At 41.7% G+C, this 19,544-nt stretch overlaps 1 protein-coding gene across 1 annotated transcript in view; it reads left to right on the forward strand.

Moving 5' to 3' along the window:
* The window catches only part of cep97 (centrosomal protein 97), a 55,635-nt gene that overhangs the window by 20,591 nt on the left and 15,500 nt on the right, over nucleotides 1-19,544 (forward strand). The window contains exons 3-8 of the mRNA XM_043701110.2: nucleotides 992-1,150; nucleotides 6,727-6,828; nucleotides 6,999-7,112; nucleotides 7,607-7,773; nucleotides 12,034-12,198; nucleotides 18,029-18,162. Coding sequence (XP_043557045.2) covers nucleotides 992-1,150; nucleotides 6,727-6,828; nucleotides 6,999-7,112; nucleotides 7,607-7,773; nucleotides 12,034-12,198; nucleotides 18,029-18,162 — 841 coding nt within the window. The remainder of the gene's footprint in view (nucleotides 1-991; nucleotides 1,151-6,726; nucleotides 6,829-6,998; nucleotides 7,113-7,606; nucleotides 7,774-12,033; nucleotides 12,199-18,028; nucleotides 18,163-19,544) is intronic.

Below are 19,544 nucleotides of genomic sequence, written 5' to 3' on the forward strand. Positions count from 1 at the left end.
TCCACACATAACTTTCTCCTTTCTCCTTGAGTGGGCCAACCCTCTCTCTAGTTACCCTCTTGCTCCTTATATATGAAAAAAAGGCTTTGGGATTTTCCTTAATCCTGTTTGCTAAAGATATCTCATGACCCCTTTTAGCCCTCTTAATTCCTCATTTCAGGTTGGTCCTACATTCCAATATTCTTCCAAAGCTTTCTGCCTTTAGTATCCTAGACCTTATGTATGCATTCTTTCTCCTCTTATCTTGTCTCTCAATTTCACCTGTCATTCATGGTTCCCTAACCTTGCCATTTCAATCCCTCATTTTCACAGGAACATATCTCTCCTGAACGCTAATCAATCTCTCTTTAAAAGCCTCCCAGATATCGAATGTGGATTTAGTTTCAAACAGCTGCTCCCAATCTACATTCCCCAGCTCCTGCTGAATTTTGGTATAATAGTTGAAGCTGGAAAGGTTTAGCAGGGCTGGCAGCATCAGTGATGAGAAATCAGAGTTAACGTTTTGCATCCGGTCATTTCTGAGGAAGGGTCACCTGACCTAAAAGACTAACTCTGACTTCTCTCCACAGATGCTGCCAGACCAACTGAGCTTTTCCAGTATCTTCTGTTTTTGTTTCTGATTTTCTTTTGGTTTTTCTAAATAAAATAGTCCCTTGCTAGTATAGAGCTTGAAAATTACTAAAAGAGGGGCGTATTGCTAAAACTTTTCACCTTGCATTCGTCCAGACAAATGCAAGCTTGCTACATTTCAAATTATCCAAACAACTTATACAATGGGGAAAAAGATTGGTTGGGAAGCCTACTTTGGCTGACATATTGCTGTGGAGAAAGCCGTAATCAATGATAAGTTCCTAAAGCTTTTGGGTAATTTTAAAATGGCATAGCCTGCAAGTATTCATTTTGTTGGAAAGGAATGTTCATTGTGCATGAATATACCTGGTCAACTCTATACTGTACATGTGCAAAACAAAAAAGTTTTATTTTGTTGCAGTTGTCTGTAGCCAACAATCGCCTAGTCCGGATGATAGGTGTAGCAAAACTGATCAATTTGCAAGTCTTAAACTTACCTAACAACAGTATTGGAAATGTGGAAGGCCTGAAGGACTTGGTTCATCTGGAGTGGCTGAACCTAGCTGGAAACAACATTAAGGTATTGTATGTTTACTTAATTAAATTTGAATTACCTCTACCCAACATAAAATGGTTTTGTTTTGCATGTCATAACTTGAGGATTTTTTAATGTCAAATAAATACCAAAATGAAGTTAATTTGCATCATTTATGATTTTTTCTCTTTCTTTATCTCAAACTATATACAGTTGTATCAAACACAAGTAATAACAGCTGTGTGCAGTAGCCATTGCTTCTGATTGGCAGAAAGTGACTGATGGTGTACTGCAAGAATCTGTGTTGGAGCCTCAATTATTCACTGCATATTCATTAATGATTGGATGATTGAACAGAGAAACCACACATTGTATTTTGTTGTTAGCTGAAAACAAAATGGCATTGTAAGCAGCATAGATGGAAGTGTAATATTAAATATATAGATAGATTAAATAAATTGACAAAACTGTGGAAAATGAATTTTAGTGGCAAATGTGAGGATATCCATTTTGAAGTTAAAACAATGAACAACGTACTTTGTAAATGTTGAAAAACGAAGAGCAATAGAGATCCAAAAAGGCTTAGATATCGATCATTATGTACATCACTAAACAGTCAAGAACAGGTACAGGAAACTCTTAAAAGCAAAAGGCTAATGGAATACTACTCTCTTTATCGAGGAGTGGACACATGCTTTCGCTATACAAAACTAGATCAGTTCTGCAAAAGTATGAGCAGCTCTTAGTGCCACACCTGAGGACTATTAGCCTTGGAGGAAGTGGAATATTGGCCTAATTGAATGACATCAGACATCAAGGGTTGTAGTCCCTGTAATTTAGAATGTTAAGTGTTGGTTTGATCAAATTTTAATGTAATAAAGGAAACAAATAGGGCTGTAGAAAGAACTGTTTCCTCTGCTTTTGGAATCCAGACCAAAGGAGCATAAACTAAAGAGCCAGACCTCTGGATTCAAATTAGAAAAGACCAGCACAAAGGGGGCTTTCTTTCACAAAAAGTAATTGATGCTAGATCGGTTGATTTGAAATTTGATGGATTTTTGTAGGGCAAAGAAATTAAGGGACATGACGGCAAATATATAGAGTTTGGTTGCATATCAGTTATGTTCTCATTGTATTAAGGAACAGGTTCAAGGGGATAAATGGTCTTTTGAACAGGCATCTGTCATTTGCTCCCTCTTCAATCTTTTACTTGCAGTTTGTTTCACCTTCAGAAACAAAAATTGTCACTCCTTATCCTATTTCTTCATAAAGATGATTCTTTCTACCTTTGAACTACTGCTTGATTGCCCAAGCATCATTTCATTTTAATGTTGTGGGATTATGGTGTTGTTACATTATAAATTCCAGCCTAATCCATGACTGTCAGTTTGGATTTGCTGTTCCACTGGTGACTTTGTTCCCTAAATAATGTGACTCTAAAATCTTGTCTTTACTAAGCTTTGCACCATTTGTTCTTACCCAGGATAATTCCAAGGCTTTGAAGGAAATGGTACAGTGAACCTTTCATCACTTTATTAACATATGACTTCAGTTCCAAAACTCTGCAGCTTCGTTAAATTACTTTAAATATGGTGTAGTTGATAACTGTTTGATCATGGCAAGTCAGCAACCTTCAATGTTTTTTCAGTGCAGTGATCAAGTGGTCTCTTCCTGGTACAATGAATATTTCAGAGACACTTCTTCTCAACTATCCAACCTCAGACACCACCATTACCATCCCTGGATATGTTCTGTCCCACTGGCAGGACAGACCCAGCACAGTGGTAAGCAGTCAGGAGGGAGTTGGCCTGGGAGTCCTTGACATCGATTTCGGATCCCATGAAGTCTCCTGGTTTCAGGTTAAACAGGGGAAACTTCTTACTGGTTACCACATATTGTTCTCCTTTGGCTGATGAATCAGTACTCCTCCATGTTGAACAACACTTGGAGGAAGCACTGAGGGTGGCAAGGGAGCAAAATGTACTCTGGGTGGGGGATTTTAATGTCCACCACCAAGAGTGACTCGGTAACAGCTGGTCAGGTCCTAAAGGATATAACTACTAGACTGGATCTGTGGCCGGTGGTTAAGGAACCAATGAGGAAAAAAATATACTTCACCTCATCCTTACTAATCTGCCGGCTGCAGAAGCATCTGTCCATGACAGTATAAGTAAAAGTGACCACCGCACTGTCCTTGTGGAGATGAAGACCTGCCTTCACATTGAAAATAACTTCCATTGTGTTGTGTGGCACTATCACTGTATTGAATGGGACAGATTTTGAACCAATCTAGCAGCTCAAGACTTGGCATTCATGAGGCACTGTGGGCAATCAATAGCAGCAGAACTGTACTCTAGCACAATCTGCAACCTCATGACCTGGCATATCCCCACTCAACCATTACCATCAAGCCAGGCGATCAACCCTGGTTTAATGGAGACTGCAGGAGAGCGTGCCAGGAGCAGCATCAGGCATACCTAAAAATGAGGTATCAACCTGGTGAAACTACCAAACAGAACTACCTGTGTGCCAAACGGCATAAACACCAAGTGATAGACAAAGCTAAGTGATCCCTCAAACAACTGATCAAATCTAAGCTCTGCAGTCCTTCCATATCCAGTTATGAATGGTGGTGGATAATTAAACAACTCACTGGAGGAGGCGGCTCCACAAATATCCCCATCCTCAATGATGGAGGAGCCCAGCACATCGATACGAAAGATAAGGCTGATGCATTGGCAACAATCTTCAGTCAGAAGTGCCAATGGATGATCCATCTCTGGCTCCTCTAGTGGTCCCCAGCATCACAGATACAAGTCTCTAATCCAATTTGATTCACTCCATGTGATATGAAGAAATGGCTAGTGGCACTGGATACTGAAAAGGCAATGGGCCCTGATAACATTCTGGCAATAGTACTGAAGACGTGTTCCAGAACTTGACTCTCCAAGTCAGGCTCTTCCAGTACAGTTACAACTCTGGCATATACCTGGCAATGTGGAAAATTGCCCAGTTATGTCCTGGATGCAAAAAGCAGAACAAATCCAACCCAGCCAATTACCACCCTGCCAGTCTACTCTCCATCATCAGTAAAGTGATGGAAGGGTTCATCAACAATGTTATCAGTGCTGCTCAGTGACGCCCATTTTAGGTTTTGCAAGGGTCGCTCAGCTCCTGATCTCACTATAGCCTTGGTTCAAACATGGACAAAAGATCAGAATTCTAGCAGTGAGGTGAGAGTGACACCCCAGGACATCAAGGCCGCATTTGACTGATTATGACATGAAGGTGCCCTGGCAAAACTGGAATCAATGGGCATTAGGAGGCAAACATTCCGCTGGTTAGAGTCATACCTGGCAAAAAAGGAAGGTGGTTGTGGTTTTGGAGGGTCAGTCATCTCAGCTCCAGGACATCTTTGCAGGAGTCCCTCAGGGTAGTGTCTTAGGCCCAACCATCTTCAGTTGCTTCATCAATGACCTTCCCTGTGTCATAAGGTCAGAAGTGGGGATGTTCACCGATGATTGCACAGTGTTCAGCATCATTCACGACTCGGATACTGAAGGAGACCGTGCTCAACTGCGACAAGATCTGGACAGTATCCAGGCTTGGGCCAACAGGTGGCAAGTAACATTGGCGCCACAAGAATGCCAGACAATGACCATCACCAATAACATTCTGGATTAGTGGTGCTGGAAGAGCTCAGCAGTTCAGGCAGCATCCGAGGAGCAGTAAAGTCATCGTTTCGGGCAAAAGCCCTTCATCACCAATAACAGACATTCTAACCTCTGCTCCTTGACAGTCAATGGTATTACCATAACTGAATTCCCTCACTGTCAACATCCCTGAGGTTACCATTGACCAGAAACACAACTGGACTAACCACAAACACAGTGGCTACAAGATCTGGTCAGAGACTCAGGATACTGTGGCGAGTAACTCACCTCCTGACACCCCAAAGCCTATCCACCATCTACAAGGCACAAGTCAGGAATGTGGTGGAATACTCTCCACTTGCCTGGATGGGTGCAACTCCAACACTCAGAAGCTTGACACCATTTAGGACAAAGGAGCCCTCTTGATTGGCACCACATCTACAAACATTCAATCCCTCCACCACTGGGGTCAGTAGCAGCGATGTGTACTATCTACAAGATCCACTGTAGCAATTCACCAACGATCCTTAGACAGCACCTTCCAAACCCATGGCCATTTCTATGTAGAAGGACAAGTGCAGCAGGTACTTGGGAACACTACAACCTGAAAGTTCCCCTGCAAGCCACTCACCACCCTGACTTGGAAATATACTGCTGTTCCTTCACAGTTGTTGGATCAAAATCCTGGAATTCTCTCCCTACCGGCATTGTGGGTCAACTCTCAGCAAGTGGACAGCGGCGATTCAAGGAGGCAAATCACCACCACCTTCTCAACGGCAAATAGGGATCGGCTATAAATACTGGGCAGCGATGCCCAAGTGCCACAAATGAATTTTTTTAAAAAAATCATCTGATATGTTTGATGGCACCATATGGAGACAGCTTGTAGAATAAGCCTCTGCTTTTCCCCATGAATCTCATCTCTTTAAGAAAAGCTAATTAGAATGCAAAATATTTAAATTATCATTCCCTACTTTTAAAAAATTCTTTTGTGGAATGTGAGCATTATTGGCAAATCGTCCCAAATTGTCCTGAAGACGATAGTAAGCTGCCACCTTGAACTGATGAGGTCCATGTGATGTAGTCCACAGTGCTGTTAGAGAGTTCCAGTATTGGATGCAGCAGCAGTGAAATAACAATGATATAGTTTCAGGACAGATGATGTGTGGCTTGAAGGGAAGAATGCAGGTTGTGGTGTACCAGCATATCTGCTGCTAGAATCGGGCTGCTAGAAATAACAAAGCAAACATGGCCTTGTCCACTCTGCAGAGTCTTCCATACCAACATCTGGGAGCTACTGCCAAAATTGGGAGAGCTGTCCGAAAGATGCAACAATCTGACAGAGTGAATATCACAGAATTATATCTTACAGATACAGTCAGTGTGATAAGAAGAAACAGCTGAAGGCACTGTTTTCTGCAAATGCACTGGGTCCTGGCAACATTCTGTCAATAACACTGAAGACTTGTGCTCCAAAACTAGCCACACTCTTTGCCAATGTGTTCTACTGCACTGGTATCTACCTGTCAAATGTGGAAAATTGTCCATGTATGACCTTGGCAAAATGCAGGATAGATCCAACCTGGTCAATTACTGCCCTATTAGTCTACTCTCCCTTATCAGTCAAGTGATGGAAGGGGTCATCAGGTAGCGCTTGTATAAAAGCACCTGCTCACTAATGCTCAGTTTGGGTTCTGTCAGGGCCACACAGCTCCTGATCTCAGTACAGCCTTGGTCTAAACATAGACAAGGAGCTAAAATGAAGAGGGCTCAATGTCAAGAGAGCATTTGACTGAGTATCTAGGAGCCCTTGGAAAAATGGTTTGATATTCTGCTTCATGAACAAGACTTTATTGAAAGTGGGTTTCCATATTCCAAAAATATCATTTGTTTAATCTGTGTTCCAGCGACTATTGGGATGATTTACAATTTCCTTTGTAATCTGGCATGTTGTTTTGATTTTTACAGATGATGGAACCAGTCAATAACTGCTTGGCACTTCGACATTTAGATTTGTCAGACAACAATATTTCCCTGATAGGTGACCTATCAAAACTCTTGTCTCTGCGGGTAAGATATACAAGCAATAGTCGATCCTAATTTGAAATAATTGCTTATTCAGGACACTGTGGAAAACTTTACTCTTCCCCATATCAGTAAATCACATTTTTTTTCAAACAATAAGTATGGAGCTATTTTGAAGAATACATCTGGAAAATATATATATATTTCTTTAACAGATACTGCTATTGCATGGAAATACTATCACCACACTCCGGTCTGCTTCTAGCCACCTGCCACCAGACTTGAACATCCTCTCTCTAGCTGAGAATGAGATTAGAGATCTAAATGAGGTACACCGCATTTAATTTCTTAGAAGTAATAATGCAAAATGTATATCATTCAGATTGCTAAATAAATTTGTAACAGTAATGTCAAGTATTAGTACCAATCTATTTTTAGTAGTATACTATATTTACATGGATGTAAATTTGCTCACTGAGCTGGAAGGTTCATTTTCAGATGTTTTATCACCATACTAGGTAACATCATCAGTGAGCCTACGTTGAAGCACTGGTGTTCTAGAAAGAAAGTGGGTCACTAACACCAGTGCTTCACTGGACGCTCACCGATGATGTTACCTAGTATGGTGATGAAACGTCCGAAAATAAATCTCCCAGCAAGAGAATTTACATCCAGAACCTCAACCTGAGCTACAAATCTTCTCAAAACTCACTAAAAATATTTTCATTCCAAATCAAATGTTTTTCGTTGCTAACAGAACGTCATGTCGTAATAAAGCTTCTTCCTTACCAATGCTTAAATGACGACAGATGTTTTCTATTAGGTTTCTTATCTTGGATTCCTTCATGAGTTGGAACAGCTGTCAATTATGAGCAATCCTTGTGTAATGGCTACCCCCTCCCTCCCTGGATTTGACTATAGACCATATATAGTCAGTTGGTGTTTAACCCTGCGGATTCTAGATGGTTATGTAATCTCACAGAAAGAGAGGTAAATGAAAATGTAGTTTCTGTTGAAGAATTATATGCTAAATTTATAAGACCTAAGACGTTCAGCTCAAAACCAAATCTTGTTCACTGAATATCTATTACACGGTAATGTTGTGCTTATGAAATAGGTTACTTTTTCTGCTAGTTTTTGAAACAAACATTTTAGGTTTGTTACTGTAGTAGTTGGTCTCTTCAAAGACAATCCCTGAGGGCGGAGTCATATGACCTGCTAGTCTAATCAGGAACGGAACGGGGAATTGCCAAGCAGATGAATCAGGGAATTAGGCATGTACTTTATAATGTCTTCTGTAAGTAAGTAGTGTATTAAATCATTGCACTTTATAAGTTAATGGGCAGAGCGAAACTGTAAAGTTTTAGATATTAAATGATTAGCTGCAACATACAAGTTTGATATTGGGCTTTAACATCAAAGAACCCCTACTGATGCTACTATAAGTTGAATTTGAGAAACAATGAATGCTATACTGTATTAAGAATAGGTAGATGCTATAAATTCTCAATTGTTTAAAACTGAATTGAGACTTGTCAAACTTTTATTTACCAGTGCAATGGTAAAACATCTTCAATCTAGGTTTGATTGAAGTCCCAAAAGAGATGATGTGTTTACTTACAAATGCACTGTCCTACACAGATGCACCTAATGTGCATTTTTCATCTTGGCATGCTGTTTTCACATTGGATGAAAAAGCAGAAAATGTTGGAAGTAAGCTTCATGTCAGTCCAGTATCTCGTTATTATTCGATTATTACCCTTCTATTCCTTATTGAAACAACAGACTTGAGGACTGCACTCATTTCTTGCACCCATGGAGGTCCTGGACACTCAGTTTCCAGACACTGTCATGTCATGCAACTTCTTTACATTATCTGTTTCCACTGTCCTGCCATAAGAAATGGACTGAAAGGAACCCAACTAGGTCAGTTAGTATACTCTACTTCATTGCAACAACAAAACTTAAAGCAGATGTCTGGTTATTTCCTGCACAGCATTGAATTAGATCCCAGTTTGAATTGTTTACGATGTTGCCAAATGATGAAGGCTTGTGGCTCATTCCTGATGAAAGGCTTATACTCGAAAATGTCGATTCTTCGACTCGGATCTCCAGCATCTGCAGTCCTCACTTTCTCCTGAATTTAACAGCCAAACAGGGGAAGATAAATTGTAAATATCAGCTTCCTAAATTTTTTATCTATCCTGCAAAAAGAGACTAGGAAATATTTCATTCTCACACCATGGGTTTCATTGACAAGGCAATAACTTATTGTCCATTTCTAGTTGCCCTAAGAAAACGTGAGTGAGCTGCCTTTGAACTATCAAGTCCTTATGATCAACATTCTCCCAAATGAATATTTTCTTTACATGATGCAGTTTTTATTGTCTGCTCTGTGTGATGCACAGGGTACTACTTAGTAAGTGAAATGCTCTTCAAAAGAAGAAATTGATTGTTCAAATATCTTTTTCAATGTGGATCTTGGTGCTACAGTTTTTCAAAATGTCTTTTAGGCAGCCATGTACAATATAAGCTGAAAAATGTGTTGCTGGAAAAGCGCAGCAGGTCAGGCAGCATCAAAGGAGCAGGAGAATCGGCATTTCGGGCATAAGCCCTTCTTTGGGAATGAGGAGGGTGTGCCAAGCAGGCCAAGATAAAAGGTAAGGAGGAGGGACTTGGGGGAGGGGCGTTGGGAATGCGATAGGTGGAAGGAGGTTAAGGTGAGGGTGATAGGCCGGAGAGGGGGTGGGGGCGGAGAGGTCAGGAAGAAGATTGCAGGTTAAGGAGGTGGTGCTGAATCCGAGGGTTGGGACTGAGAAAAGGTGGGGGGAGGGGAAATGAGGAAGTTGGAGAAATCTGCATTCATCCCTTGTGGTTGGAGGGTTCCTAGTCGGAAGATGAGGTGCTCTTCCTCCAGGTGTCGTGTTGCCATGGTCTGGCGATGGAGGAGGCCAAGGACCTGCATGTCCTTGGCGGAGTGGGAGGGGGAGTTAAAGTGTTCAGCCACGAGGCGGTTGGTGCGGGTGTCCCAGAGGTGTTCTCTGAAACTTTCCGCAAGTAGGCGGCCTGTCTCCCCAATGTATAGGAGGCCATATTGGGTGCAGCGGATGCAGTAAATGGTGTGTGGTGGTGTAGGTGAATTTGTGACGGATATGGAAGGATTCCATGGGGCCTTGAGGGAAGTGAGGGGGGAGGTGTGGACGCAAGTTTTGAATTTCTTGCGGTTGCAGGGGAAGGTGCTGGGAGTGGGGGTTGGATTGGTGGGGGGTGTGGACCTGATGAGGGAGCCGCGGAGGGAGTGGTCTTTTCGGAATGCTGATAGGGGAGGGGAGGGAAATATATCCTTGGTGGTGGGGTCTGTTTGGAGGTGGCGGAAATGACGAAGGATGATACGATGTATCTGGAGGTTGGTGGGGTGGTAGGTGAGGACCAGTGGGGTTCTGTCCTGGTGGCGATTGGAGGAGCGGGGTTCAAGGGCAGAGGAGCGGGAAGTGGAGGAGATGCGGTGGAGAGCATCGGCAACCACGTCTGAGGGGAAATTGCGGTCTTTGAAGAAGGAGGCCATCTGGGTTGTTCGGTATTGGAATTGGTCCTCCTGGGAGCAGATGTGGCGGAGGCGAAGGAATTGGGAATATGAGATGGCGTTTTTACAGGGGGCAGGGTTGAAGGAGGTGTAACCTAGGGAGCTATGGGAGTCGGTCGGTTTATAGTAAACGTCATTTCCACCATCTGCAAACAGACCCCACCACCAAGGATATATTTCCCTCCCCTCCCCTATCAGTGTCCGGGAAGACCACTCCCTCCGCGACTCCCTCATCAGGTCCACACCCCCCACCAACCCAACCTCCACTCCTGGCACCTTCCCCTGCAACCGCATGAAATGCAAAACTTGCGCCCACACCTCCCCCCTCACTTCCCTCCAAGGCCCCAAGGGATCCTTCCATATCCGTCACAAATTCACCTGCACCTCCACACACATCACTTACTGCATCCGCTGCACCCGATGTGGCCTCCTATACATTGGGGAGACAGGCCGCCTACTTGCGGAACGTTTCAGAGAACACCTCTGGGACACCTGCACTAACCAACCCAACCGCCTCGTGGCTGAACACTTTAATTTCCCCCTCCCACTCCGCCAAGGACATGCAGGTCCTTGGCCTCCTCCATCGCCAGACCATGGCAACACGACACCTGGAGGAAGAGCACCTCATCTTCCGCCTAGGAACCCTCCAACCACAATGAATGAACTCTGATTTCTCCAAATTCCTCATTTCCCCTCCCCCCACCTTTTCTCAGTCCCAACCCTTGGACTCAGCACCGCCTCCTTAACCTGCAATCGTCTTCCCAACCTCTCCGCCCCCACCCCCTCTCCGGCCTATCACCCTCACCTTAACCTTCTTCCACTTATCGCATTCCCAACGCCTCTCCCCCACGTCCCTCCTCCCTACCTTTTATCTTAGCCTGCTTGGCACACCCTCCTCATTCCTGAAGAAGGGCTTATGCCCGAAACATCGATTCTCCTGCTCCTTTGATGCTGCCTGACCTGCTGCGCTTTTCCAGCAACACATTTTTCAGCTCTGATCTCCAGCATCTGCAGTCCTCACTTTCTCCATGTACAATATAAGCAATATTCCACAAATTGTTTTCACTGTAAAGCACTAGAGGAATTTCAGTGTGCTTAAATGATTTCCAATTCCACGACAATGATATTAGTTAGCTGCTAGGTCTTAATCCCTATAGTGCAGATACATGCCATTTGGCCCATTAAATCTGCACCAACCCTCCAAAGAGCATCCTGCCCGGTCACAACTCCTCACCTTATCCTGTTACTCCGTATTTACCACAGCTCATTCACCTAGCCTGCTGATCCCTTAACACTGCAATACGATGTAGTATGGCCAATCCACCTAATCTGCGCATGTTTGGACTGTGGGAGGAAGCCGGAGCATCCAGCAAAAATGCAAGTCGAACCCGACGAATGTGCAAACTCCACACAGACTGTCACCTAAGGCTGGAATTGAATGCAGGTCCCTGGTGCTATGAGAGCAACAGTGCTAATCAATGAACCACCATATTACAAAGGACTTGACCGCCACCTTGGTAACTGGTATTTTGTGGTAGATAAGCTTCAGTAGCCCTTCAGTCATGCTGAGAAGTAATGAGACTTTTTGAAGAGACTTTTTGAGTGGAAGTGAGGAACATCACAAATATACTAAATGACATTATATAATCTACCTTGTTCTGTTTCAGTCTCAAAGCAGAGTGGCTTTATAGTCAAGGGAAAGGCCGATCGTTTCGACCTGGTCAGCATGTGCAGTTGGTTCAATATTTGGCATCAGTTTGTCCTCTCACGTCAACTCCAGCACTACAATCTGCAGAGGATGCTAAACTTGAAAAAATCCTAAGTAAACAGAGGTAAAAAGTTGCACCCACCATCTAAAAGTGGCCAAATGGTTTGTGAAAAAAATACAAACTATGGATAACAAGTCCATTTTAAAATTTTCTCTTTTTACTGGAAGGAGTATATTTGCATACTGAATTTACAAATGTTTTATACACTGATATTAATAGTGGTTATACGCACCTATATATGCAGAAATAATGCGCGTCTGCATATACATGCACACAAATACGGATATATCCAAATGTATACATTTAAACACGAGCCTGTACCAGTATCTTCCATTTAAAGCACTTTCTAATAGTGTGTTTCATCATCACACAAACCACAAAAATATTGGAGCTCCATTTTCATTCAGCATGGGTATTGAGCATGTGCCAAGAACTATTTTGTAATTACACTTGCTCAAGCCGGTTTTCTTAAACATACAGCTTTTTCGTTCTACCTCTCTTGACCACCTGCCCCTCATTGTGAGTAAGGACTTGGGAGATGATTGTGAGCAGGAAGGGGAGAGTAGGGGATTTGGAAGGGTAAAGCAATGAGAAAAATGTATAAATCGGTACAGTGGTAGGTTTGCAAGTGGTTCTGGAGAGGGACAAGGTGGGACGGTGTGAATCCATAAGGAGATGGAGGAGAGTGAATGGGTCAAACGAGGAAATAAGCAGAAGGGTGTGAGGAGTTCGGTATAGGGTGTCACAAAGCTGGTCCCTTTTTCTAAAAGCTGTTCCTTTTTCAAGGATACTGTGACCTTGATTTTTTTTTCAAAGGGGTGATAAAACTCTCCTGGCTCCTAGGTGACTAGTTAGATACAGAGATGAAAAGGATTTTGAGAAGCCTTTTATTTGTATGTAAACAGATGGGACTTCAGGCCACAGGGGTAATGTTTTAGAAGTGACCTGTATAATGAAAGGGGAGTGGTCAATTCTCTTGCTGAGCAGTTCAGTCCAGGACTAGTTAGTAGTTCAGCTATGTGGAAACAGGCTCTCTCTCTCTCTCTCTCTCTCTCTCTCTCTCTCTCTCTCTCTCTCTCTCTCTCTCCTTCTGCCCTCCTAACTTAAACCTGAAAGCATTTGTTCCATTTCTACTGTTGTTTTTAAACGGGTTTGCTTATTGGGACTGTTGTGTATATTCGGTATAGCATAATTAAGTCTAGTTTGGACAGATTGAGTTCTGTAGGGGTTCTTTGTTCTGTTCTTTGTGTTTCATTGTGTAATTTTGTGAATAAATTTTTGTCTGTTTTAAAACATAGTAGTCAACCTAGCTATCTTGCTCCAGGTAATTTTCACTTTACACTTGCCAAAGCAAATTGCAAAGTTATGGTCTAGGCTGCCTGCTTAAGAATGTTCTGATGGACTGGCCCAGTCCATAACAATACTAGCAGCAAAGGACAAGTGAGCCAGGAGAACATAGCAGCAGGTGGGAGATGAAATATTAATATGAGCAATTTGAAAGAGGATTTTGGACCTGTTAGGCTTAAGGCTACCCATAAGCTTATTAATGTAAAAATTACAAGTTGAGAAAGTGAACCCACCTTTATTGCATGGTTCCTTATGTTTACTTTCAACACACCATATTTAGGAACGCATTGGGAGTGCTGAATCTAAGATATTTATGCACATTTCCATGTAAGTAATATAAAACAGTACCCTTAGCTCTTGATAGATGTGTGTGCACAGAATTCCACTGCAGAATATGACTATTTAATCTATGCTAATCTTTCAGAACAATAACGTCAGATATTTTTGTGAGATATTAAGGTGATTGCCTCGATACAGTTTATCTGTTTGTCTAATGTCATGTCAAAAATGGACAAAATCAAATTCATTCTATTAATCTTTTACTACTCAAACTTACAACTCTAGTTCCTGATTTTATTCACCTGACCAGCAGTACACTCAGACTGAATCTGAGTGGACATAACCTCAATCTTTTTTTGATCCTAAATTGTTTTCTATTTGTCTCCAAAACAATCTGTTTCCATTGCTGCAGTTTTCCCTACATTCTTATTCTTAATACCTTGAAATGCTTATCTAGTATTGTTTTGGTCACTTGTAGGTTTGGCCAATCCAATGTTCCCACTGACCCCCCCCCCCCCCCCTCCATTTCCACCCTTCATTACTTACAGCTCATTTAAATGTCACTGCCTATATTTCATTTTTCACAAAGTCTCACTCCTCGTTATTTCTGTCATGTTAATTTCTGTTAGTTTCCCATTACAAAATATGCTGGCCAAAGTCTGTATTAAGAATAAAGGTGAAGTGAATGCAGTAGTGCTCTCGCTATTAGGGACTAAATCAGACAGCAATCTCTTGAGTTTTCACACACATGGTTAAATGTGCAGGGAATCTGTAAGTTGCTATCAGATTTGATCTTGCTACTCTGAGATTTGTTCCACAATACCTCACCAATCTACATAGCATTAGAATTCGTATACAGGTGTAAAGTAAAGCTGCTTGCCCATTAACAAAAATGTTAGAGAGCTTGTGCAGTTCTTTTATCCATCACATAATTTATTTGACATTGAAATAGAGTCCTAGAGCTGTACAGCATAGAGACAAATCCTTCGGTCCAACTCATCCATTCCGACCAGATGTCCTAAGTTAATCTAGTCCCAATTGTCAGAATTCAACCAATATCCCTCTTAAACCCTTCCTGTTCATACACCCATCCAGATGCCTTTTAAATGTTCTAATTGGTCCCCCCAACCTCCACTACTTTCTCTGACAGCTCATTCCATATACACGCCACCCTCTCTGTGTAAAAGTTGCCCCTTGGATCCCTTATAAATCTTTCCCCTCTCACCCTAAACCTATGCCTTCTAGTTTTGTATTGTCTTACCCTAGGGAAAAGACCTTGTCTATTCACCCTATCCATGCTCCTCATGATTTTATAAACTTCTATAAGGTCACCCCTCAGCCTCCAATGCTCCTGGGAAAACAGCCCCAGTCTATTCAGCCTCTCTCTCTCTCTCTCTCTCTCTCTCTCTCTCTCTCTCTCTCTCTCTCTCTCTCTCTCTCTCTCTAGCTCAAACCCTCCAACCCTGGTAATATCCTTGAAAATCTTTTCTGAGCCCTTTCAAAACATTCTTCCTACAGCAGAGAGACCAGACTTGCACACAGTATTCCAAAAAATCCTTATCATTAAGTGTATAAGTCCTGCCCTGATCTGCCTTTCCAAAATGCTATACCTCACATTTATCTAAATTAAACTCCCATCTGCCACTTTTTGGCCTATCTGATTAAGGTCCAGTTGTAATCTGTGGTAAGCGCCTTCACCGTCCACTACACCACCAATTTTGGTGTCATCTGCGAACTTATTAACCATACCTCCTATGTTCAGAAATGTTGATTTTTAAGGTGTTGTGCCTCATTCATCAGAGTTTAATTGTTGTTAGAAATTTTTACTCATTCTTTTTACTTTATATTTCTATCAACCCCATCTGTATATCTCTATTTAGCTTTCATACTATGAATTAAGTATGCAAGTTCGTATTTCCTGATTTAGCTTCCACTTGAAATTATTCCTTGTCTTGTTCATCTGCTACAAATCCTGTCTAGAGGGCAACATTCTGCTTGAGATCATTTATGCTTCATGGTTGTTAATCTCTGCTGTTCCTTTGCTGATGATTGCATGAAATGGCCATTCAGTTGTTTATGGATCCTTCATACTTCTGAATTCTACTCTGGACATGTGGTAATCTGCTGTTTGCCAAAATCCCATCTATTTCAAGTTGGTTAATGTAACTTTCTTGGACTTTAGCCTCACATTCTGGAATGTTCTGTTAAAAGTCTTGCAAACCTTCTGTCCCTTTTAAACTCCATCCTTAAAACCTGTCTCTGTCTTCTGTGATGTCTACTATCTCCTATCCTATTGGTAGTTAACCTCAGTTTCCATCATGTCAAGTGCTTTGGGGAACACTTTTTATTTTCAGGAAGCAATGTTAATTGAATTTATTGATTACCTTAACAATTATTACCTGTGGTATTGCAGTTTGTAGAAATAAAATAAAGGGAAATTTTGTTGACCTCAAACCTACATATTGAGGTAATGTTGGAGAGTATAGTCTTCCAGAGGATAATGCTCTACATCATACGCATATTAAAATCAAATAGTTGGAATTTTATGAATTTGAGAGTAAGTAATAGCAATTAAGCAGTAGCTTAGTTTCAACTACTCTAAAATTTGTTGCACTGAAAATTTCCTTCCATAATTAAATGTCAGGTGCAGAGAATTCCTAAAAACTAAGGCATCTGGAAAATGATTTGAATACTAAGGTCCAATTATATAACGTGATATCAAGTGTTTCCAGTCCTTCACATCTCCATCTATGGCAATTACAGTGATCATAAAATCAATGCAGTGAATGGAATAAATTCACTTTGTTTTACATTGCACCATTTGCGGGACATGTGAAAGTTGTTTGGCTCATTGAGTCCATGTCTGCTCTCCATGGAGCAGTCCATTCGGTTCAACTCCTTGTTCAATCCCACTAATGCTACAAGATTTTTTCTCATGAGCCAATCCGATTTCCTATTAAAATCATCAAATATCTTTGCTTCCACCTTGTCAGCAGTGAGTTGTGGGCGGCACGGTGGCACAGTGGTTAGCACTGCTGCCTCACAGCGCCAGAGACCCGGGTTCAATTCCCGCCTCAGGCGACTGACTGTGTGGAGTTTGCACGTTCTCCCCGTGTCTGCGTGGGTTTCCTCCGGGTGCTCCGGTTTCCTCCCACAGTCCAAAAATGTGCAGGTCAGGTGAATTGGCCAGGTGTAGGGGTATGGGTGGGTTGCGCTTCAGCGGGTCGGTGTGGACTTGTTGGGCTGAAGGGCCTGTTTCTACACTGTAAGTAATCTAAAAAAAAAATAATCACTCAGTGCATTATGAAAATATTCTTTCAATCACTCTGTTGCCCAAGACCAGTATGAAAAAATTAACAGGCCTCAGCTGGTTTTCTGTGTGTTGTTCTGGTTGCCACAGTATGGGAGGGATATATTTACACTAGAGAGGCTGCAGAAGAGATTCACTAGGATGTTATCTGTGCAATGGCAATTCAGTTATATACAGAGACTAGATAGGCTGGAGTTATTTTCCTTAGAGCAGAGAAGACTGAAGGGGAAAATCTGAATGAGGTGTACAAAGTTCTGAGGGGCATACACCTTGGAATTAGGAGCAACTTTGACCTTTAAAAGGGTCAATAACCATGGGGCACAATGTGTAGATCAGGAGCTGGAGATGTCGAGAGATTTAGAGGAAAGAATTTTTCATCAAGGGGTTGTGGGTATCTGAAACTCCTTGCCTGAAAGAGTGGTAGAAGCAGGAATCCTCAGGACATTTAAGAACGTTTTAGATGAGAACTTGAAATGTACTAGCATATAAACCAAGCGTCAAGTGCTAGAAAATGGGATTGGGATTACTGGATATTTCATGACTCGCGCAGATACGATGGAATGGACTGTAAAAACTAATTCTATGACCTTAAATTGGTACTCAATATCCTTGTGTTATCAGCTAATAGGATTTTTTTCCTTTGATTTTGTAGACCTCCACCAAATCTTGCTACATCCTCCTTTATTCCATGGAGGAAAAGCCCAGTTTTTTCATCATAACCTTGTAGTTAAAATTCCTCCCTCTGAATTTCTCTGGTAAATCTCTTACGCACCCACTCAAAAAGCCTCACATCCTTTCTAATGTGCACTGATTAGAACTGGATGCAATGTTCTAGCTGGAGCTTAACCAGGCACTTACAGAAGTTCATTTTGACTTGCCTGCTTTTGTAGTCAATGCCTCTTTTTGCAAAGCCCAAGATTCTGGGTAGCTTATTTTGTTTTCTTGGTCTGATGCTAGGCTTCACCAAATGGAGCTTCTGGAGAAGTTCCAGAATAGCAGCCATATTTCACAATCAAGTCCAACCCGAGAATTGTCATTTCAGAGTGAGCGCAACAGCCCAACTCAAAGTTGCGATGGTCATAATGTAAAAGGTAAGAATCCACAAATTTACAGTAGCTGAAAAATAATTGAAGTATGTTTGAATGTGTGGCCCTTCCATTTTATTTGCACTGGGATGCAATGTTTTTGATTTTATGTTTAAATTAGTTTATAACCCCTGTGTCTCTAGCATTTGATGAATTTAATGTGATATAGGAGCTTTGCAGCAATCTGTTGAGTTTCTGTTAATGATTTCTGACAACTCAACTCAAAATGGTTCGATACCTAGTAGAAATAGAACAAACTTAATGAGAAAGATCTTTGATATGGTCACAGACAGTAGGCTTATGCTTCAATTTAGCTCATATGCAGTCAGGAAGCAAATAGCTGAATGGATAATGAATTATCTTAAAAGAGCACAAAGAATTATGATAACCATAGTCATTCAGATTGGAAGAAAGTAGAACATGGTGTTCTACAAGCATCAGCATAATTTAGAGTGCTGAGACCAGCATAATTTACATTAATCCTTAGTACTGAGTAACTTAGTATCAGAATTTACAGATGATACCAAAGTAGGAAGAGGGAATGAAACAAAAATGCTATGTAATACGAGATAAAACACTTGCCACTTACATCCATGTTTTGTAATGAGCCTTAACAAATAAATGTGAGAAGCTGCATTTTGGAAAGACAAATCAGGGCAGGTCTTGTACGTTTAATGGTAAGTTTCTGGGAAATATTGTTGAACAAAGAGACCTTGGAATGCAGGTTCATAGTTCGTTGAAAGTAGAGTCGCAGGCAATAGGATAGTGAAGAACCCGTTTGGTATGCTTTTCTTTATTGGTCTGAGCATTGAGTATAAGAATTGTGAGGTCATATTGTGGCTGTACAGGACATTGGTTAGGCCACTTGTGGAATATTGTCTGCAATTCTGGTCTCGCTGGTATAGGAAGGATGTTGTGAAACTTGAAAGCGTTCAGAAAAGATTTACAAGGATGTTGGCAGGATTGGAGGGTTTGAACTATAGGGAGAGGCTGAATACACTGAGTCTGTTTTCCCTAGACCGTCGGAGGCTGAGGGGGGACGGAGGTTTATAAAATCGTGAGGGGCATGAATAGGGTAAATAGACAAAGTATTTTCCTTGGGGTGGGGGAGTCCAGAACTAGAGGGCAAAGGTTTAAGGTGAGGGGAGAAAGATTTAAAAGAGACCCAAGGGGCAACTTTTTCATGGAGAGGGTATTGTATGTCTGGAATGAGCTGCCAAAGGAAGTGGTGGAGGCTGGTACAATTACAACATTTAAAAGGCATCTGGATAGGTATACGAATAAGATGGGTTTCGTGGGGTATGAGTTGAAAGCTGGCAAGTGGGACTAGAATGAGATTAGAATATCTGGTTGGCACGGACAAATTGGACCAAAGGGTCTATTTCCGT

The sequence above is a fragment of the Chiloscyllium plagiosum genome, unplaced genomic scaffold (genome assembly GCF_037043375.1).
Source record: "Chiloscyllium plagiosum isolate Xiang-an unplaced genomic scaffold, Cpla_swu_hap1 HiC_scaffold_12, whole genome shotgun sequence".
Taxonomy (NCBI): Eukaryota; Metazoa; Chordata; class Chondrichthyes; order Orectolobiformes; family Hemiscylliidae; genus Chiloscyllium; species Chiloscyllium plagiosum.